The 22,833-nt window shown below is 37.3% G+C and overlaps 1 protein-coding gene across 7 annotated transcripts in view; it reads left to right on the plus strand.

Moving 5' to 3' along the window:
* PTPRK (protein tyrosine phosphatase receptor type K) overlaps positions 1–22,833 on the plus strand; it is a 418,239-nt gene that overhangs the window by 127,606 nt on the left and 267,800 nt on the right. For all 7 annotated transcript variants that reach the window (XM_074819158.1, XM_074819152.1, XM_074819154.1 and 4 more), the window contains exon 3: positions 12,849–13,120. In XM_074819158.1, coding sequence (XP_074675259.1) covers positions 12,849–13,120 — 272 coding nt within the window. The remainder of the gene's footprint in view (positions 1–12,848; positions 13,121–22,833) is intronic.

Raw genomic sequence — 22,833 nt, forward strand, 5'->3', positions numbered from 1 at the left:
AGGAAGTACAAGTGCAGAAACTTTATTTAAAAGCTTTAAAAAAAAATTAAAAATGAAATAGCTCCTTGCATGACTTAGTACTCTGGTATCTGTACTGTCACTGGAGAAACTAAAATGTGAAATAATCACAGAAGAAATTTGCATGAAATTACATTTGGACCATGGGTTCAATTCCTAGTTCTAATAATTAAGTACAGTGTTTGACTAATGAGTGTTAAAAGTTCACCAGTTGTCTGAAACAGAAACTAGATGCTCATGTGTCATATGGTAGATCTTTTTGTAGATTTCTCAGTTTTGTATTTTTTTAGAACTTTAGGTTAATCACATTAGTTGGTGTCAAGCTTTAGCTGGGAACCTCATGCAGGTAGAGTAATGTTTTATGGTCTTGGATGAATATGCTTAGTGTATTTTTGTTAGCATTGTGAACTTCAGTATTCAAAATAAAGGAGGATTTTAAATAGCATTAGCATGTATAAACTAGCTATTTGGAAGCAAAAAGCTGTTTCAAGTTTTTATTAATTGAAAAGTGTGGTGTCAAGAGGAAAGATGCTGATCTTCATAAGCTGAGATGTTTTTTGAGAACAAAACAAATCCCCCAAATAACAAGAAAAAACACCAAACCCCATTAACATCTGTGAACATCAAGTTTTCTCTAAAAAGCAGGCCTTGTTTATATGCAGTCTTTTTCCTTGCTGTTCTTCCCATTGCTGAACACTGAGCCCAATTATTTCCTTCAAAACAGTATAAAAAAAATACTAGTATGTTAGCATGAGTGATTTTTATAATAGATAGGGTTGTTTCCATCCATCTCAGAAGTATTTCCCTGTAGAAGAAAGATGGTGTGTACTAGAGTGTAAAACCAATTGAGCTGCTCATATAATTTGAGAGGCAAGGGTTTATAGGGAGAGCTTATTTATTTATTTATCTATTCATTTATTTTAAAGCAGCTAATTCAGATGGAAAATATGATGACCTCTCGGGCGTTCTAGCCTCCATCATGCCTGATGGAGATGCAGAAAACATCAAACTAAGTACAGGTTATAACCATTGCTCTGGATATAATGTATTAATGCTAATCAGTTTAAGTATTTGGGAGAGAGGAGTAGTTGATGTCTGTGGAACAGAGGGCTGTTAGCAAGAGGTGAAGCGTGACGAGAGTTGTCACACACCATAAAACCCATGTGTCGTTTTAACTGTGAGCTCCAGCATCTATGAGAGAAAGGAATTCTAATTTCTGAACTTAAGTTTTTTTGAAGTATTTTCTAAGCTTCCCTAGAGTATCAAGACAAATGTTTCAACTGTGATTTGGGTGGATTTTCTTCTGGTTTTGTTGTTTTTATTGCCTGTATGAATTCTTTCTGGTGCACAGCGCATATTTAGGGTTTTTAATCTTGTTTCCATGGTATTTAATATGATGGATTATGAATCCTTATATTCTTGGATAGGATTCTTCAGTGCATTTTTTGGATATGTAGGGTCTGTGGGTTTTGACTGTTCTCTTTAGGTGGTGTTGAGTTATTTATTATGGTGATCACAGAGAAGCATTATAGGGCTGTTTGTGCTTGCAAGATCAACATCACAGTCAGTAACTGGAAAATCAAAAGACATTCCAGAAGTAGCTGTCTGTAGAAGTTCCTTTTTTTAGCCTTTTCATTTCCATCTGTGTAAAATTCAGAGCTTTACAGGGCATTCAGTGTTGATGTATCACGCTTGTTAAATTGCTTAAGATTTTATTTTGCAAATATGCATAACCGTGTGTAGTTAATGGTCTGAAGACAGATTGAAGGCTTCCTTGAAAATAATAAACTTCAAGGTTTCCAGCTTTTTTTTCCTTAAGCAAGTACTTAAGTTCACTAAATAATACTGTAACTGTATTGATAGACATGACTCCTGGTTATTCTCAACTGGAGTGAGAATCACTACAAAGTAAGGTACATACTTCAGAGGGAAGGATGGGTGATATTTTCAAGAAGAGGTAACAATTTGCTATTAGATCTATCTTCTGAATATATAGGTAAGTATTATTTCCATGATTTAAATATCATTCTATATTGTTTTTCAAAACTCTTATTAGTGGTAACTATTATCAGTAGTTGGTTCTTAATTTGTGTTGTGCATTTCATCAGGAGATAAACAGCTCTTTAAGTGTAGGTCCTACACCTGTGAAAGGAATAAAATCTGAAAGTAAAAGATGATTCTTCAGGTCGCTCTTACATAAAGCAATGTTTTCATAGCAGGAAAAATTATTATTTGGTGCCAGGAAAAACTGGTCCAAAATGAAGTAATTAATATTCTTCCAGTTAAAAAAAAAAAAAAAAGGTCTAATGAAACTATTTTATAAATCTCCCATGCTTTAAATAAATTCTAAGACTACTTCCAAGAAATACAGGACACCTTCTGAAAGGTCTGTAACACCAAATGTAACCTGCTGTCACATATGGTAATGATTATGGCTTTTGAGCCTTTATTTAACTGTTGGTGATCCTTGGGAGTGGCATTCTCAGCATATTGTTAATTCTTATTTTCTGCGGTTACATGCTCATCCTGGGAATGGCCAGTTTAATTTCTGTTTTCAATTTCAGTGTCTTAAGCTGATGGGAATAAGTATCTTTTCAGTGCACTTTAAACACTGTTGCTTTTTGGAAGGATGATTAGTGTGATAAAGACACTCTGAATATGAATGCTGCTTCAAAAATTACATTTTCCCATTCAGTTAAAATCTAAATGCCACTTAGGAGGGGAAAAAAATCTAAAGAGTTTGCAGGACTTCTTTTTTTTTGTTGTTGTTGTTGGCAATGAAGAGAAAATTTTTGAGCTGTCTTTCTCTAAAGACTTTCTATCTACTTGAAAAATTACTTTTAACTAAATTTAATTTTTTCTGGGGAAAAAAAAACCCCTTGCTGTGTATGTATTACAGATTCATTTTCCTCTTGTGTCTTTACCTGGCTCTGGTGCCTGTTGGCCTGTTCCAGGAGTCAGTTTATTTCCCTCACCTGGGAAGAAATCAAACTTTGCTGTACCCATGCCTCTCAAGAGGGGACAGAAGACCTGGGACATTTTTTGCTGGATTTGGGTGTTGATTTGTCTCATGCAAGGGTCCGATGAGCACAGCTGGAGGAGGACATGGGGTGTATCTGTGTGCTGGGAGGAAAAGCCCTGTGTGTTTCAGCAGCAGTGAGCTTTCAGGTCGTCTCTGCTGACATTTGTGAATTCTCTGTGAACTTATTTTGTGGACCACAGCAAACGCACAGTACACCAAAGACTTAGGCAAATGCTCAGCACTCACCTTTTCTATAAGACTGTCTGCCTTAGAATACTTCTAATATTTTCAGACTGTGTTTTAATTTCTTTCCAAATAAATAACACCCTGCAGAGAAAGTGGATAATTTGATCTCTGTCTGCTTGTAGCCTTCTCAGTGAAGAAAAGTGTGTGTCTCTAATCAGCATTTGAAAAATCTAAATGCCTCTTGGCTTGGGCGTCTGTTTGGGTGTTCACTTTATGTTCAATAGTGGTGATGATACGGTTGTCATTGGAGTCCTATAGATGGACACAGAATGGCCAACACTGGTCTTTCATCCTAGGAGGTCTGCCGCAAAAATGGGTAGAACAAAACCAACACACTGGGAGATGTTTATGCATTACTGCTCATCTTATCCAGCCAAGTAATATCAAAGCCGTTTACAGCAGTGGTGAAGCAAAATGGATTTGAACTCTTTTCTGCACCTGTATTTCATACAGTGGAGTTGTTGCAAGTGTTTGTGGGTGTCTGTGTTTCATGGGACTGAATTTTTCCCAGGAGGTGCAGAATGCCTTGAGGTTTGGCAGGGTCAGCTCCTGCTCTGGGAGCAGCAGAATGTTGGAACGTTTTACTGGCTTTAGGCTGTGCAGGCATGAATGGTACCCAGTTATTTGATATCACAATTGGATAACTTCATACAGAATTGATATTATTCTAGAGTTGGAAGTTTCTTGGAAGATTTGCTTAGAAAATACATTTTCTTCCAGACAGATACCTACCAATGTATGCTGCTTCATGGGCAGCCAGATCAGCCCCTGGGTAACAGAGAAGCATCCTACATTTGCCACCATGCCACCACCTGTGGGGTATTTATGGGTTTACAACAGAATTTCAGACAACTCAGAGCTGTTGTTACTTTCATCTTTGCCATCCATTCATGGGCGCTGATGTTACAAATTCATGACCGAGTGCCTCGCTTAATTCCCAAATAAATATGAAACTATTCCATGTGCCTTTTGGTTACTTAAATGCAGCTTACTGTTCAGTAACACTGTCCTTTCATAAGCTTGCCTGATGCACCGTATCAAATGTCATTTTGTGAATGCTTTGTTGGAAGAGACTGTTGAAAGGAGCACGTCGTAAGATAAATGGTCTTTTGTACAGCTGCTGCAAGCTTGCATTACAAATTTCAGTTGCTGACATTTTTCTGTCTCAGATTTTGGAGTGCTTAAAGCCTATGTATTTGCTAAAGATCCTTCACAGGAAAAACCAGGGTGAAAAGACTTAAATTATCATACCTCAGAAACTGGTATCTCATCATGTTTTCTTTCTGTGCATCAGCACAAACATATCCACAGGAAGCTGGTGTTATGTATGAGAAAACTAGGAATTCAAACACTTCAAAAGTGTGTATTTTTCATGTTTATTCATATGTAAAATGCTGATAAGGGGAACAGAACTTTTGTAGCTGCTTATAGCCTGAGGAAAGATTTTCAGTCAAAACGTCTTCATAAACTTTGCTCCAAATACTGGCGTACCTTTGAAACATGGGAGCTTTTTTCTTTTTTTTTTTTCTTTTTTCTGTTTTTTTCTTTTGGTCTTTTAATTGGAAACATTTGCATATTGTTATAGAATAGATGAGTCATGAGTGATAGTAGTTTCGTGCCAATAGTACTATAGGTGTGAATACTGATAAACTGTGGCGCCCGTGATAGTAATTCTGTGGCTGACTTGGTGCCGCTTCGATTTACCTTGCTTGCATCAGTCGTATTCTCTGCTGCCTTATAAGCTGTCTCTCTCTGTTGCTTGACCTCCGTGGGTGTGGAAAATGAGGGAATCCCAGTTACATGACCCTGCTGTAGAGCAGTGCTTCTGGCATCATCAAGTACAGGTTGGAGGGCAGGACACTTTTTCTCATCACATGAAATTGCAGTGTCTGTGCAAAATTGATGAGGTATTGCATTCCCTTAAGATGAGTTTCTGTTTGAATGAGTGAGTGCCCTGCTTTTATTCACATGGTGTAGCTTAATGACATGTTTTGGTTTGGTTATTTTAATAATTCTCATTCTCTATCAGAAAGAGGGGGAGGGGGCGAAGGGTTGCATTCTCCAGAAAAATTTCCCCTGTCTTTGTGTTGTGTATTTGGTGGTGGTGGTTTTAATCTTTGTAGCAAATTCAGAGTCTTGTCTTGACGTGCATTTGAGTTGTGGTGCATTGGCAGTGAGCTATGCAGTGAAGTTGAAATTGGTGATCCTGATTTTTTTTTTTTCCCCCCTTTCATTTTGACAATCTGCAAAGAAATTGAAACAAGCCTTTAACAATTTGATTCTTGAATAGGGAATAATACTGCAAGCAAGTGAAGTGTACAGAAAGAGACCCCTGAATTGTAGCTATTTAAAGAAATTTTGGAGAGCTCCTGTGTTGCTTACACCAGTAACATTATTTCAGATTTTTCTTAAATGAAAGCAACTGACAGACAAATCAGGATATAAAGAGATTGCATATTTTAGGCATGTATCAAGTAATGTATCTTAAGTGGGATTATATAGTGTCCTTACATTTAGTTTCAGATACACTCCTTAAGGCATGGAACTGATGGGACAGGGCATTAAAATTGGAAAGCTTAATATTGCCTCTAGTTTTTCTTCATAATTTCTTTCATACTGTTTTTTCTCCGTCCTAGGGTGGCAGTTATTCACTATGTGTTGGGTAATGGAAGGAGAAAGAGTAAGTGGAGGCTATAATGGTTTGAGGGTTTTTTTTTTTAAACCCAAGCAGATGGAGGTTCACCTGGAGTATATTTAATTTATTCATTGACTTTCTTTTTTTCTTTTGAAAAGAATATCCTTCCTGCAAGAAGAAAAAGTTAATAGCTTTTGAGGTTTTATCATTAGCCTTTACTTTTTTCCCTTCTTGCAAATTACAGAAGTACATGTGAAGGACCCTCTGTGAAATGATCACAGGGGTATTATTCTGAAGAATAAAATAAGCATAAATACTAGTGTGTGTGAAATTTAAGTTTTCTGTGAATTAATGTAGATGTTTCTGAACTACTACTGTTTGCAATCTACTTCCAGTTGCAAGCCTGTTTCTGTATTTCAGTGTCAGTTCATTGCCCACTGTCTCTCATAAAGGTTGCCTGAAACCTAATTGGGGACTATAATGTTATATAGTTGTTATTAAAAAATGAAATAAAAAGGTCACAGAGTCCTGAGCTTTAGGATAATGCACTTAAGTACCTTGACTCTCCACCTCATGTCGTTGACATTGCCATGAAGTAAAGACAACTCCTTCTTTTAACTTTATGGGAAGGCTTCTTTTTACCCAATCTTTTGCCATAGATCTACTTAACCATCTTCACATTACTCCCTACTACAATGGCATGTATATCAATTTTTTTCCCCATCAGCAAACCACAAAGCTGAATCCACTTCTGTACCCATAAATCTAGTTGCATACGAAATTCAGAACTTTCTGAACTCTTTTTTTTCACCTGAAGGCGATATAATCGTGTGCTGGTAACTGAAGGAGCACACTCACAGGCAGAGAAGTTAGCGTGGTGTGCCCTTGAAATGGAGATGGCTTGATGGTTAGTATGGTTTGGAGGAAAGAAGATTTGCAGGAGTTGAAGACCAGCCTGCTGAAAATTACAAGTTTCACACTTCACACAGAAGCTCGGTTTTCAGGGAACAAGGAAGTGAGAGAAAATAATTTGATTGGAAAACTGATCTGTCACATTGGTACATTACAGCAGTCATATTTTATTTAAGGATTTTTTGTTTTTTTAAACCTTAACATGATTTCTTACCTGCAGTTAACTGATAGATGATAGGAAAGCTTGGTTTTCAGTAGGGGATAAAACCAAAGGCTTTTCACAACTAACTAGTTAAGGAATTAATTTATTCTGAAGTGATCTAGCCTTGCCACTGAGCTAAGTCATCAAGTTCGATGTTTATCAAAATAAACAAAACATAATGAAAGCTATAAGGAATGTACAGATATGTGGCTCAGGAAAAGTCTGATGTGTCTTCTTCCATATCTATGTAGATGACTTTTAGCAAGTTCATGGATAAGTGCTGAATAGGCAACAAAATTTTCCTGAAAATCAGATCCTAAAGTTGAATTCTTAGCGTGAGCTGGGTAAAGGCTTAGGAGGCAGTGCCGTTTAGCTGTTCTATACTCTGAAGTTCCTATTCTGTGCAGGAGAGAATTGGATTAACCTTTTACATTAGGACTAACATTAGGCACTATTAACTGGCAAGTAAGTAGAAGGCATGTCAGATAAGATAAGCAAAGAAGAGGATGGTGTTTGATTTGAAGAAAAACAAACTACATGTCAGTAGGAGAAATTAACACTGAAGGGTGTTGGGGGAAAGAAGGTGTTTTATGAATTTTAAAGATGGTAAGCTCGCAAGGGTGGAGAAAACTTTTGGGAATTATTGAAAGGAGGGTGAAGCAGCATCAATGTCAAACTACATGTTTCAAGAAAAATGTTGCTTGTGATACATTTTGTAACTGCCCTACTGCCAGAGTAACTAAAGACTTTGTGCTTGGGCATGGTGAAAAATAGACAGTGGAAGAAACAGTTAAGAGCAATGGCTCTTTGTCCAGGTATAAATGATAACTTTGGATACTTTTCACCTCTAATTTCTTGCAGCATCATCCAAGGATGAAATCTTTGGATTTCTTTGGATGTCTTAAAAGACATCCTTTCTGTCTTGTAAGAAGAAGAAATGAACTTTTGCTCTTTCATGTTAAGTTTCTCTTCCTTCAGTGCCCAAAATATGGATTTTTTAAAAATTTTTTGGTTTTGCTTTTACCATTTTGGGTTTTAATGAGGCAACTCAGTTGCATTGACTTTCTTCTTGTAAAATCCTAGTGGAAACAGGGCACAGGTCAGTTGTTTTTTTGGTTGGTGTGTTGGTTTTTTTTTTTGTCTACAAGGGAAGTAGGAGTATATAGTGTTTAACATCTGCTTGTGCTTGATCTGTTAGTCCAATAACGATGGAAAAAATCACAGACCCTGTCTCCACTGGCATTTAGTAAAACAGCTAGTATATGCAGTATCTAACTGCAGTTAGCTAACGTTATCTAACTCTTTACATTTTTGACAACTGTGGTGGGTTAACCTTGGCCAGACCCCCACCCTGCTGCTCTTTCACTCCCTTCCTCAACAGCACAAGGGGAGAAAATAAGGTGGAAAAGCTCATGGGTCGAGACAAAGACAGGGAGCTCACCTCTTTGGTAAATCACCCGTTACTGTCATGGGCAAAACAGACTTGATTTGGGGAAAAATTAACTAAATTTTCACCCCATCCCCCTATACAGGGGGATGGCAACTGAGGGCTGTGGTCAATCCATAGCACTCTGTCTCTGCTGCTACTTCCTCCTGACCCTGTTCCCCCTGCTTCAGCCTGGGGCACTGTTGTGAATAGTTAGCTCTATCATTTGCTCTAAAGTCTCACAGAAGAACTCACAATCTCAGTAATCCCCAAGATTAACTAACTATTTGAGAATCTCCCTTGTTTATACTTTGCATTTCTGCCAAGTCCAATAATATCTTACCATCTAGCTTGTGATTGCCTGTCCTCTCTTTATTTCTCTCTGTTTTAACATTAAATATCTGGGTAATTGTTCCCTGTTGCTTGAAGAAGTTTGCTGAGGTTTGCATACCACCTCTTGATTTTGTACCTTGCTAGTATTACCAATAATAATAATAATCCAAGTTGTTGGTTAGTTCTGTGAAGTGGCCTCTTGGCTGTTTTGTCATTCCTTTATTAAATACACGAATTAATTGAAATCTTTTGACTTGTTAATACAGTATTACAGATTTATTTCCTGTGTGTTTGCTTTTATTTTTCCTATACACAATTATGGCTATGTTTCCTTGTTTGTACATAAATAAAATGCTATCTGCCCATTTACAGGGTCAGCTGGGCATTGCATTAGCTGTACATGAGAACAGGTCAGATGTTTGCCTGACCACCTGGGATCTCTATGCCAATATCTGTGCATACCCTGGAGCATATGTTATCTTTGAAAGTCTTTTTATGTTTCTAATATCATATATTTAGGCATTTATTTTGGTTAGCGTTAATAAATTACTTTCTATCTCAAATCAACACAGTCCCTGTTCTCTGTGGCTAATTAATTATATTAAAAATAAAGGAAAATACACTGGCACTGGTTTTATTTGATCCTTTTACTTCATGTTTTATAACATTTATAAAATATGTGCGTTTGTTTTGGTACGTGAAGGGACATTTGGTGCTAATACTGTGAGTGCTTATTTTTATAGGATGCATCTCCACTGTGATCCTTCTTCCAGTGTGTATTGCTTTATAAAAGTAGTCTAGTATTAGCTGATACCTTTCAAATTTGAAAACTTATAGCTTGGTCTCATCAATGCCATGCTACCTCAAACTTTGCTGGATATCTAATCATAAATGTTTTGTTTCAAACACTATCCTTGCTATAATTTCTATTATTCATGTTCATGTGGCCTTATTCATTTTAATGGATTGCACAGAAACTTGTGCTACATGCATAGTACTGCAAAATACAGTTTTCAGTGTTAAAGAAAATACTTGTTTAAAAAAACCTGTAGAGACTGCAGAGAGAGTATCTAGGGCTTAAGTTTTGCTTAACGTTTTTAAGTTTTGACTTAAGATATTACAAGCTTGTATAAATGGGGGAAAAAAAAAAAACCAACTCTTTCAATCCTATTGTATTTCTTTACAAATAAAGAATGACTTTCTCATAAAAGGTGTAAGAAAATATTTTCTGTGTTTTCCAAAGATATAAATTTGATGTATAGTTTACTTTGGCATTGGCTTCTGATTTTCTTGGAGTAGGTAGATGACTGAGGAAGGAACGAGGTTGTGTAGATTTGTGGGATATATAACCTCCTAAGTTTAAAAAAAGGGAGTGAAGGGAAGTGGTTAGCAAGATGCTGAACAGATGCTTTGGCTTTGTGATAAATGGTTTATGAATGCTGTCTGAAGCATTTCATGAAATGCTGTAGGACCAACAGATGTAGACAGATATATGCAAATTTACTGCTAAGTATTTTTAAATGATGAAAAATGAGGTTGAGAAAGTAGAGTACTACAAAATGTGTTGATATGCAGAACGATGTATGTTGGAGCTTCCAAAGACTATAGTCTTCCTTACTATAGGAACAAGATCTTGAAATACTTCTAGTTTATTTATTATTATTTGATTGTGATTTTTCTCTTCCTCCCAGTGGTTTCATATTGAGATAAGTTAAAAGAAACAAAATTTCAAAATTTCTTCAAAGGTCAAATCTTGTATTCTGTTCCTTCTTTGCTGCCCCCACTTCCCTACAGAAAAAGTTGGAGGGTTTATCTGCTTTCTCATCTTAGTTTTAAAAATGTTAAAAATAAATCTTTGATTTTTTCCTACACAAAATAGTTACTTCTTGTGTATTGCTTAAAAATAATTGCAAGATAAATGTAACAAAGGCTTAAGAGACAATGCAGATGGCTATGGAGAACCGGTGCTAACGGTGTGGAAAGCAGTCTTTGTAATTTTTCCCTGATCCTTTTCAGTTTTCCAACTCTTACGTAGGGAAAAAAAATCCCAAATTGCTGACATACAACCTCACCCTGCCGCATGCATAGTATTTATTAACAAAACTTTGAAAATATTATTCTGTAGTCAGTCATGTATAATCAGGTGCTTATAAGCACATATGTATTATTAAACTAGAGATTAGAATAAACTTTATTAATATGCTTATTTGTAGAGTCAAGGGACATAAAAACTGCACATTAGTGGACATGGTTTACAAACACTTTTTTCTGAGCAATGCTCATGCCTTTGTCAATTGATTCTAGACCGTAATCATTAAAGACTTATAATAACAGCAAACCTAAATAGTATAATACGATTCCTTTGTGTCTTTATAAATGGGTGCTAATGATGAAGGGATGATCAGAAACTGATGCTTTGCCAGATTCTCTAATTAAAAAAAAAATCCCATAACAGATTCTGCATACAATTCTTAATATGAACTAACTGCTTATGTTACATTATAGTAGAATTTTATTTAAACTTTTCTTTTTTAAAGATTAGTATTAAAAATAAAGATCTCGCCACTATAATAAGAGCTGTTTTCATTCTGTAGTACTGCTTTCTCTTTTGTTATAAATTTTTTAGCACGGAATTGCTTTACAGGCTAGTAAATTAGCATGTCACACAGATGACTTAATCCATATACATAAATTTTCATCTTTTCTTGAGCAACAGCTTGTCAACAATTTTCAGAATGGTTAATACAACTGTTTAGGACATATTGGAACACAATTGTTCCTTGTTGCCTAAAAATCAAAGGACAAAACTTGACATACAGAATGATAATAATTTATACAAATATATACTTCAGAGAAGATTTTTTTTTTTACCAATAAATGCTCATTGATGTACATACTCTCAGGACTTCTGTGAGACTACTCGTTTGGGAAATGCTCACAAATCTGTGATTTCTTAAATTTAGGTTAATTTTTGAACTGTATTTTTGATGGATTTCATCAGAACCTTCCCCAGAAGGAAGGGCTGTTTATTATGGTGCTCTTTAGGGCTGAAAGTAGAAGGAAGATCTATGAACATGAAGCTTCTGGAAATATTAAGCAGAAGAGTGGGTAAGTTCAGGTTGGGAAGCTTTCCTGCAGCAAGGATTCAGATTGTATACTGAGTTGGATTTTCTCACTTGGTTGTAAAGTTTTGCCCAGCATGCTGTGCCTCAGAAGCTTTGTTCTGTGGGATTCATTCACTAGATAGTACCTGATATGGAGTTGTTGGCTTTGAAGAAATAGGGCTGCTTTAGGGCTAGGGTAGATGATAGCCCTGTCTTTACTGTCCATTCTGCAGAACAGCAGGACAAACTGTATCAACATTATGTTCTGTATAACCTGTTTAAACATCTGATTTCCGCTTTCTGCCTTTGTAGCCAGACAGGCTCAGCTTGTTCTGACTTCTGTATACTTGTAAAACAAATTTATGAGATGGGCTTTCTTCCAGCTATAGAAACTTCTGTTATCCCCTCAAATCCATTGACAAATGGAACAGCAAACCCAACTTTTCAGGACAAATGTGGCTTGGTGTGCTAAGTGAGCTATTTCTATTGATAATGTATCTAAAATTCAAGTCTGCCTCTCTGGGTAGAAAAACTTGTGATAAAGCTGCCCTGAGGAATGTGAACGCTACTGTTCCATGTTTTTCATTTACGGGAAACCTGTGGAGCAAGTTGAGAGAATTTTGGCTTTGGTAGCCTCGGAATAATGATGATCCTCATATTTCCAATTATCTGATCCTAAAACAGGAGAGAGAAAGCTTTGTAGGTGGCAGCATCTAGATAGGTCCTCGGAGATATGTGATGTCTTCTGTAGATACTGCTTCAGTGATGTTTCTAGGTGTTTTATAGCTTGCTGAATTTTTTGCTACTTCAATTTTGAGATTTTTGGTATATGAAAACCTATACATTCCATCTTTTTTCACAGTGAACATTGAGTTTCTTAGCATTTATCTTCTTCCTTACTACTGTTTTGTTTTTTGGTTTTTTTCCTTTCCCACTCCCCCCTTCCTTAGGATCATACATGATAGTGATTTCTTCAGACCATGACCCTGGGGAAAAGACTCGTCTCCAGCTTCCAACGATGAAAGAAAACGATACTCACTGCATCGATTTCAGCTACCTTCTCTACAGTAAGAATGGAGCAAACCCAGGCACTTTGAACATCCTGGTTAGGGTGAACAAAGGGCCACTGGCTAATCCCATCTGGAACGTCACCGGTTCCACTGGCAAAGACTGGCTTCGAGCAGAGTTAGCTGTCAGCACTTTCTGGCCCAATGAGTATCAGGTAAGCTTGCAATAAATTCTCCCTGCTTTATAATGTTTACAGTGAGGTCCCATACAGTGTGTGTTTGTTTTGGTCTGTTCTGATAGAGTATTATCCCAGTGTCCTTAAAGTGTTCTGTTCAGAATAAACAATTATTTGGGGATGGGTTTTTTTTTATAGAAGGTGATTGTTCAAAGTTATCTGTTACTGTAGAATAGGAAAAAAATAAGCTGGAAATAAGCCTCATTAAAAGAAATTGTAAGGTTAAAGTTCAGGAATATCAAAAATTATAAACTCCCAGAAATAAATTGCCTGGGCAACTGTAATTTGTACCTGTCTTCCCTCCTCTTCTGGATATGCCTGTGTTACCGTGTCTAATTACATGACTGTAAACTGTGGGTTTTTTTCCACATGACATTTGCTTCATTTGCTGTGCAGGCAGAATGGTCGTCACATAATGAGCAGCTGCTCAGGACGCGTTTTTCTCCTGTTTGCTCTCTATGGGACAAAACCACCTGCAGTGTAGGGCTGTTGTTTAGAGAGAAAAATCATCTTGTTATTACTAGATGCTGTTATTTGATTTGTTTGATTAACCTGAGAAAGTACCTGCAGCTGTTTCGCTCAGTGGGTATTTGATGTGAAGGATGAATCTCATACACAGGCATTTTTGTCCTGGAGTGTAGGAGCGGGAAGAGTTGGATTAGATGCACTCATCTGAGTTGTTACACCATGAGGTGTTATGTCGTCATTGTATGTAGTGCTTACAGGTCCCTGTTTAAGGACGCTTCGGGTCATTAGTGCTCTTGCAAACAGTTTGGATGTCCGGACTAGTTATCACATGAAGCAAAGTGGACTTTTTATTAATGGTTTCCTTGAATAATGGTATTGTAGGAATGCTTCTTAAAGTGCCTTTTCTAAAGTTCTTTGCAACTGCCTACCATGAAAATAATCTCCAAAAAAACCCAAGCTTCAGAGCAAGCAGCCTTACCTAAATGGTGAAACCGATGTAATTTTCTATCATTTTATGTTTTTCTTTGGTTTTTGTTTCCCTGTTTTTAATATTTTTATTTATAAAGGAATTTAATCTATCAGTGACATTGAAACTGGGTGAAATTTGATTTAAAGTTCTGAAACCTGGTTTCATAAAGCTTGGCTTCTGAGGAGGTGTTTTATTAACCCTTTTACGTTGCTAGAAAGTAGCTTTTGGTGTGCTTAAAAAAACCAGGAGCCTTTCATAGCAGTATAGTGGTAATCAAGTATAGCAGTATTATATGCAGTAAATCAGGTTTCTGTTGACAGATGGCCAGGCTTGACAACAAGATTGGTGGTTGGGCCTTATCTTAGCAACATGGCCATTTTTCACTTATGTTATAGCCTTCACATTATCTCTCTATAGACTGCACTTAAATTCATTCTTTCCCTTGCTTGGTCATCCGGCAGAATATTGAAATCACGTGTAATACAGTTTATTTTTAAATTAAAAATAAATCTGGAGCAGGACTGGAGAACTGTTAATGCAACCTGCTGTGATTTCTGTACAACTTGCACAATTGCTTTTAAGAACAGGAGGGGAAATCTGCATGCTGTCCATGCACACCTCCTTGTTTACACAGACAGGGTTGGTATTTTTGTTGTTTTAAGTGGTCCTTTGATGTCTCAAAGTCAACATTGCTCTTCATTGTTTGTTTGTTTGTTTTTTTTTAATTTGTTAGTTTTTTGTTATTCTTCAGCATGGAAATATTTTTTTCATTTTTCTCATAGCAGTTCTTTGCTGTAGAGGTCTAGCTCATGATTTTGGCACTTTGATCTACCTGTTGGTCAATGAGTTTAGCTAGCACTGAGGGAAATACACACTGGTTTTTATAACGAGATGGAAATGGTTCCTTACTAAACTGGGAATTGGATCCTTGCCTGTACAAGCAAGGTGACTGCTGAAGATCACTGCAGAACACAACGGTTTGCACGTACTTTGTTAATCAGGTCAACATCATTGCCATTTCCTTCACTTTTAAGTGAGGGAAGAGAGTAGAGATTAGCAGGGGCTGAATAGCAACAGGTTATGTTATAAGGAAGTCTTGTATGGTGACTTGGAAGTTAGCAGAATGGCGATGTTAATAGTACTAATACAGTGCTGTACCTCGGCTAATTAGCTCCTAAACAGCATTTCTGTGCTCTGAAGCTTCATTGGTTCCTGTTCAGAACTAGCAGAGTGTTTTTGCATGTCACTCTAGTACGCACTATAGGTACAATTTATGCATTTTTGGATGGATTTAACATTTCCTTTTACTTATGGGATTATTACAATCCATTTACTTGCCTTTCTTTAGCCATATTCTGTTGAGTGGTTGGTTTTGTTTGTTTTTTTGGTGTGTGGGGTCTTTTTTAAAGTTATTTTCTGGCAAAACTTAGTGCTGTTTATTACAATAGCTTTGCTGGATCAAACAGAGTTTTTGTTTAGCTTCGTATCCTGTCTCTGATAGCAGATAACAGTGGAAGCTTGTAGCAGAGTTCATGAACAGGACAAACTCATGGTCATACCTCCCCCAGAATACACTTCCAGCCTTGAGCCTATTTGTGGTTCAAGAGTTTTGAGCTTAAGAAACAAAGTAGTGCCTTTCTATTTTCCTGTTAGTCCTTGGGTTATCTTTTTTTTTTTTGCAGTGATTTTTGCTTCTAGTCTCTACAGTGTATATGACATGAAATTCTAATGTTAATTCCATGTTAGGACTGTTCCTGTGGGTTTCTCCAAGCATGGGGCCTGTAATTCTTCAGTTGTCATACTTTGTACTTGGGGAGTTCTAGCAATTCTGTAATGATATGATCTGTCTTCTCTTTCCTGCTAGCAAGGCATCTGAATCTTCTATTCTGCTTGTTTGACATGTGGATGAACTGTTGAGGGAAAGGGTTTGATTGGAAAATCCCTTGGCATCGAGGATATGACTTGATTTTGGTCCTTGTTAGTTCTGGAATCTTTTTTTATCACTCTGTTGGAAATACGCCACCTTTGACCTGCCTCAAATTTGCTTCAAAGGAAGAATATTTTGGGACTTTGGTTGTTTAAACTTTGTAACTGTCTGGGAGTTCTTTTTCTCTGTTGTCTGTGTTCGTTACTACTGTAACTCATTAATTTATTTTAGTTGAGATGTTTATTCCTGTCTGGTTGTGTTGTTTTGTCTAATGCTTCTGTTCATTTCCCCCAGTTCTCTGCTGCTTTGCACAGTAGGAATTATCCCAACTGCTGAGGGCTGTCTCTGCCTTTCTGCTTCTGTCAAAGTAATTTTCCACTTTTCTTCCCTTGCTACATTCCTTATCCTTTGTTTGTTTGTTTTTGAACACCATCCCCCAAAAGTCCCTTGTTTTCTATTTTTTGTGTCAGCACCCAGCAAATTTGTTTTGCTCCCACAGGTTCATATCCTTTCTTGATCACATGCAAGGTCCACTTTGCAATGTGAACCATGGGCTTTCCAGTTTTGGTTTTATATTACATCTCTCTGTTTTTTGTAGCCTTTAATCAGAAACTGATAAACTCTTGACTTGGAACCATAAATCTTAAACTTGTAAAAAATCAATTATTTGGTTTCTTTGTGGTTCTTTAAAACTTCGTTATACAGTAATGATGCTCTGTAGTTTAACAAAGAGGCTGGCTAGGTTACCGGATTGATAGGAGTGATGGAAGTATAACTAACAAAGTAAAAATACTGAACTGCACCAAGCAGCAGTTCAGGAAGACTTAACGATGCATGACCATTTTAAAAATTGCAGGAAAACTCTAGAAAGCCAAATCATTTTCTTGCTGAATTGTGAATCCTGATTTGGATAATGTATCCCTCACTATCAAAACCCCGCCACACACACAAACACAGCACAATTGTATACAGTCTCTAACCTTGAAACACATGTAGCATCAATAAAATCCAAAGAAATTCTTTAAAAAAAGAAAGCATTCCAAAGAACTGATATTTTCAAAGGATTTTATTTATAATGTATTGGAATACAGAAAATTACTTAAAGACATACTGGATGAATAAAATTTGGAACTAGTGAAAGTTTGTTGACTAAATAGATAAGAATACAATATAGAAAGTGTTATATAAGAAACACTGATAAGCAGCCAGCCAATTAATGTGAAAACCTGCTGTGTAAGTCATGGATGTTGCATTGCAAGAAATGGCATGGAAATAGCTGCGTGGAAATAGCAGCATGAGCAAGAGTTCGGTGGCGGAGGATCAGTCTGTAGCCATGCATGAGAGGCAATGCTCAAATAGGCTGTTTCTCTGACCTGGAAAAAGACACAGTTCAGGGGAATATGATAGAGTTCTGCGAAACCATCACTGGCACAAAGGGGAATCCTCTTCCAGTTCAAAAATTAAGGGCCTTTTTGGTCTGGTGGGGGAACCAGGCTGAAAAGAAGCAAATGGAAGTGGGTCATGCAGCAGGCTCTAGACCTGTGCAAGTCTGTCAGAAACAGCTGTGTGGATGTCAGAGGAGTATGTAGGCTTAAGGAGACACTGGGAAGATTCTTGAAGGAGAACTATTAGAAATTAGTAATTAGGCAAACAAGTCCAGTAAGTCTCATGAACTGAAAGTAGTTGGAGGAGCAGAGAATGTTTTGGGGGACACTGAGAAGTGATGTGCATTCTTGCCCTGTTCTTACCTTTCCTTATGACCACCGTTAAAGAGAAGATGTTGGGGTAAGTAGACCTTTGTCCTGAACTGCTAAGCAATGGTTAAGTTTTTTTAGTCAAAGGGCAAAGACCTTTTTCCCTTATTTTTTTTCCAGCTCTTTCTGCTTCCCTCCCCTGCCCCCTCAAGTGGATGTGTACTTAATTTATTTCCATATTCCTAGGCAGACTAAATATAGTTTTTATATTCTGTGGTTACCTAAACCAGTCTGGTCATATTCTGTGAAAGTTTTTGTTCAGGCTGTAGAAATGAAAACTAACTTAATCTACCACTACCAGCCCTATGCCCATTTCTCTTGCCTCTTTTCCCCTTGTCATCTCCTTTCAGTCTAACTTGGGGTAACAGATAATTTTAGACTTTTAAAAATTGGAAATTACAAATTAAGTTTGTTAAATTCTTCCAGTTTGTAAGGATTCTCAGAAATAAAGTATGAGAACTTTTGGTGAGTGGCTAGAATTTCATTCTAGCAGAGATATAAGAGTTATTTAGTAAAATGTATTAGTAAAAGGTTGGGTAGCTTTATAATTAAAGAAGACTAAATTAATATTTATTAACCTGAGACAGCTTTTTTTCTAAAACTTGCAGCAGCTTTTGTTTAGTAGGTAGTATAAATCACCAAAATGCTCCTTGTATAGGTGCATCATTCTTTAGCACTCCTTTTGTGGAACAACTTCTTTAAGAATACTTTGTGGCTTTTAAGAATTTAAGGTGACTGTCCATAAACAGTTTCATTCCTAGTTCATTAATACTCAATGAAATGGGTTATAGATCTGTTTCTTTCTTTCCACTTCCTTCTTTCCTCCATAATTTTCATCACTTAAAAGCACTTTTAACTGTCTCACCGCTTACCACTATCGCTAATGATTGAAAGTGGATGCCTTTGGAAATATCTCCAAATAGGAACAATGTTGTTTTCTTGTCAGAAATCCTTTGTAAACCCCTAACTGTACTCCTGACTGTTACTTGCTAGACAGCACTTAATCAAAAGACAGACTTCCTTTATACAGTTTATTGAAGAGTAACTCAGAGAAATGCTTTTTTATAATGAACTTTCTTATTGCTTCTCCAAGACTTGTTAGTACAATCAAAACATCTTTTTTAACTGTTAGGATAAACATGAAAGTGTGCAAGCATATCTGTCACATTTCTGTCTCGTTTATTCCAAGATGTTTATCAATTTGGTGAGGACAAAGAAAGATTGAGTTCCAGCAGAGTGATTACCAGCAACATTTTAATAATTTAGTTCTGTAGATCACAAAGCACTTAGAGCTCTCAAAGGACTTCTATAAATACTCTCATTCAGTCTTCAAACTGGGAAATCACAGTGCACAGAATGAAAGTGAGCGCTGCCCAAACAAGTCCAGTCACAGCTTAGGTGCCAGCCTCCAGGTTTTCAGTCCTGCCATAAGTATTGGAGATTTCATGGAAGCTCTTTCTTTTTTCTTAGAAATGACAATGCTGGTTTTGACTGTTAGTTCAGGTCTGTGGCATCGTTTCAGTAGGGTGTGTTCCACAGGCTAGCCACAACATGTCTTTTTTCCATCTGGAGTTAGCTCATTTATGAGCACAGGAAGTTCCTGAGGGATAAGGGAATGATGGTGGTGGAAAAGCAAGTAAATCTTGCTGATACATGCTGTTGTCCTCTCCCCAGTCTGGTTGTATTGTGTTTCCCGCCTCCTTTTTTTTTTTTTTTTCCTTCAGAATCTTTAATTTGTCATATGGAGATGTGTATAATAGCTTTCCTAGCTTGGTGGATTTAATTTTTCTTAGCCTATTTTGGAGATACCTAATTTGTTTCTAATTTGGTCTGCTACATTAAAAAAGGGCAAATATGATAAATTAGTATCAAAGAATATTTACAATTAAAACCATCAGAGGTTATTGTTAATTGGGTAAAACCTGCCCACCTTGTCAGTGACCCAAGCTGTACTTCTCTGTTGCAAGCAGAGATGGCTCTGCCTCCACAAAACACTGAGAAGTCTGTTCCATCAGGAGTGTAGAATAAATCACTTTGGATGCCTTAGTTTTTACAGGCTAAGGAACTATGGAGTCTGAGCAACCACTTATGTTACTGAATCCTTAGTCCTGTGCTGAAGAAAAACTGAATTTGCAGAATTTTGAAGCTAAAGTCTTTGTATGTCTAAAAAGGAAATTTTAACAATAATATAGCTCTTCAGAAAATAACACACTTTTCTAAATTTACTCTTTCCCTTTTCCTTTGTTTAAATTTTTCAACACTGTCTTTTCCACTGCTTTGCTTTCTGTTATATTACAGTCTTAGAATCACAGAATCATTCAGGTTGGAAAAGACCCTTGGGATCATTGAGTCCAACCATCAGCCCTACTCTACAAAGTTCTCCCCTACACCATATCCCCCAACATCTCATCTAAACAACCCTTAAGCACATCCAGGGATGGTGACTCCACCTCCTCCCTGGGCAGCCTATTTCACTGTCTAACCACTCTTTCTGTGAAAAACTTTTTCCTAATGTCCAGTCTAAACCTCCCCTGTTGGAGTTAAGCTGTTCCCCCTTGTTCTGTCACTAATCACCTGTGAGAAGAGACCAGCACCAACCTCTCTACAATGTCCTTTCAGGTAGGTGTAGAGAGTGATGAGGTCTCCCCTCAGCCTTCTCTTCCTCAAACTCAACAGTCCCAGCTCCCTCAATCTCTTCTCACAGGATTTGTTCTCCAGGCCCTTCACCAGCTTCGTTGCCCTCCTCTGCACTCGCTCCAGCACCTCGATATCTCTCTCGTATTGAGGTGCCCAAAACTGGACACAATACTCCAGGTGTGGCCTCAGCAGTGCAGAGTACAGGGGGACTATCACCTCCCTATTTCTGCTGCTGGTCTTTTGTTCTACCGTGTTCTGAGTTTCCTTTGCTAAATGTATGAGCTGAACTCAAAACTAGGGTAGAAATGTCATATTTCAGTGGTTCTCAACTGTGGTCCATGGACCCCTGGGGGGCCACGATGTCATCACAGAGGGTCTGTAAAGGCTTAAAGCAGGGGTGGGGAACGTCCAACCTGGAAACATTTGGTCTGGCCTGTGGCAAGCACTGCACCTCCTTTTCCCACAGCCCCCTCCCCTCTATGCTGCTCTCATTCTCAAGCCCCCCACCACGCCACACCTGTCCTGACACACTAGTATATTTGGTGCTAGTATGGTTGATGGAACCCGCTTTAACTAGGCAGTTTTTCTCTTAAAGACATTTTCTTAACCCAGCAGCCCTCTTTAGGGCCACAAGCAGCCTGAAGTCTGTTCCTCCAAGTGGTGGTCCTGGACCTGTAAACAAAAATATATGGTGACTGAACACAGACAAACGAGAGGGGAGGTGAGAATTGTAAAAACTTTTCATCAAATTTTAATGTAAAACTTGGCATCAAATTTGGGATTAGCATGTTAAAATGCCATAAAATGGGCCATTTGAGCAAGAAGAGTGTGGATGCTATTATTTTAAATTCACATGGAATCATTACAATAAAGATATTCTGATAGGAGTGTGTGCATTAACAGATTAACTTATTTCCCCTTCTCTCTGAATTTGAAGACCCTTGGTGAGAAAATAAATATTTGATGCAGTCTGGTGCTTTAAATCTTGAATTAATTCTTGGTGGTCTGCACCCACAAAAGGTATGTAAAAGGGGTCTGTGGTAAAGGAAAGGTTGAGAACACCTGTCATATTTGAAGCACTGGAGTATTGTAAGGAACTGTATGGCTCTACATTCAATTCTCTATCCATTAAATAACGTAGTGTCACTGAAACTGATGAGCATTTTGACTTTTTCACTATTCCCTGCAAGACAGTGGACATCTTCAGGGCAAGGTGATGAAAATTTGGCAGATGCTTGGCATTTCCAAAGGCTATAAAAGATATGGAGGTTAATGTGCTGTATGAGTCCATGTTATAAATTATCTTTAATTACCTAAAAGTCTTGGGTGGAAAACTGACTGGTTGTAAAGTCATGAAGACTTACTTTGAGATAAATATGTAATATTTTTAGCCAGTGCTTAATTTCTGATGAAATATATGTGACTTTAACCTCAGTGCTCTTCCAGGAAACATTCCACTCATCAGCAAGGTGGTATGCAAATTTTATGTTAACCTTGATTACCAAGATTATGAAAAGCTTATAGCATTCCCCTCCCTGTCATACACCAGGCACTGTCAGGGAATGAAGTGGAAAACACTACTGCTAATCAGCCACCTTGGAGTGTCTGATTCAATTTTTCAGAACTACAAGATTGACTTAAATCATGGTGTGTAAATAAAGAAGTTCTGGATGGTTCCTTTTGTCAAGATTTTTTTCTTTTTTAGGATTTTTGTCTGTAGTTGGAAAGCATAATTACTTGTTATGGAAGAAGCTTGGATTTTGTCATATTTTTATCAGCTTCTGAAAGATCCTGTCCCTTTCTAAGAAAAATTGTGAATATCACGCTATCAAGGAGCTGGCAATGATATACTCTTCCACTCAGCTCTTCTTAAAATACATTTTTATGCACATGAAAAGTGAAATGAATGAAAGAGGGTTATGGCAGAAATCAGTGATACATGCTTGAAGTAGATAGTTAAAGGAAAGCAGAAATTAGTAATTCATTATACGGGTTGTGAAAAGATTAAGTAATGAATTGTGCTCTGCTAGGGATTTCTAGACTACCCCTAAGTGAAAGCAAATAAAAGAAAAAAGTATAATAGTGCAGTATTGAATCATTATCAAAAAGTTCACTAAAATCTCTGCAATTCAAAAATTGGAAACCAATCAGCCTCCAAATTTATGGGCCTTGAAGAGTCAGGGACTTTGACTTAAAAGTCTGAACTCATCAATTCATCGCTGATCAGATGTATTGTTAGGTAATTTTTCCTGTGAAGCATTATATGCTGCTAGATGTCTAGATTTTCCATGACACCCCCCCACCCACATCCAACACCTCCCAATAGTGCCTGTGTTGGGGAAAAAAATCCCAGAAGTATGCAGCCACTTAACTTTCTTTTTGTCCTTTCCTGCCTTTTATTATTTAGGGCAAGATGAAGTGCTCTAGAATATATTTT

The sequence above is a fragment of the Strix aluco genome, chromosome 3 (genome assembly GCF_031877795.1).
Source record: "Strix aluco isolate bStrAlu1 chromosome 3, bStrAlu1.hap1, whole genome shotgun sequence".
Lineage (NCBI taxonomy): Eukaryota > Metazoa > Chordata > Aves > Strigiformes > Strigidae > Strix > Strix aluco.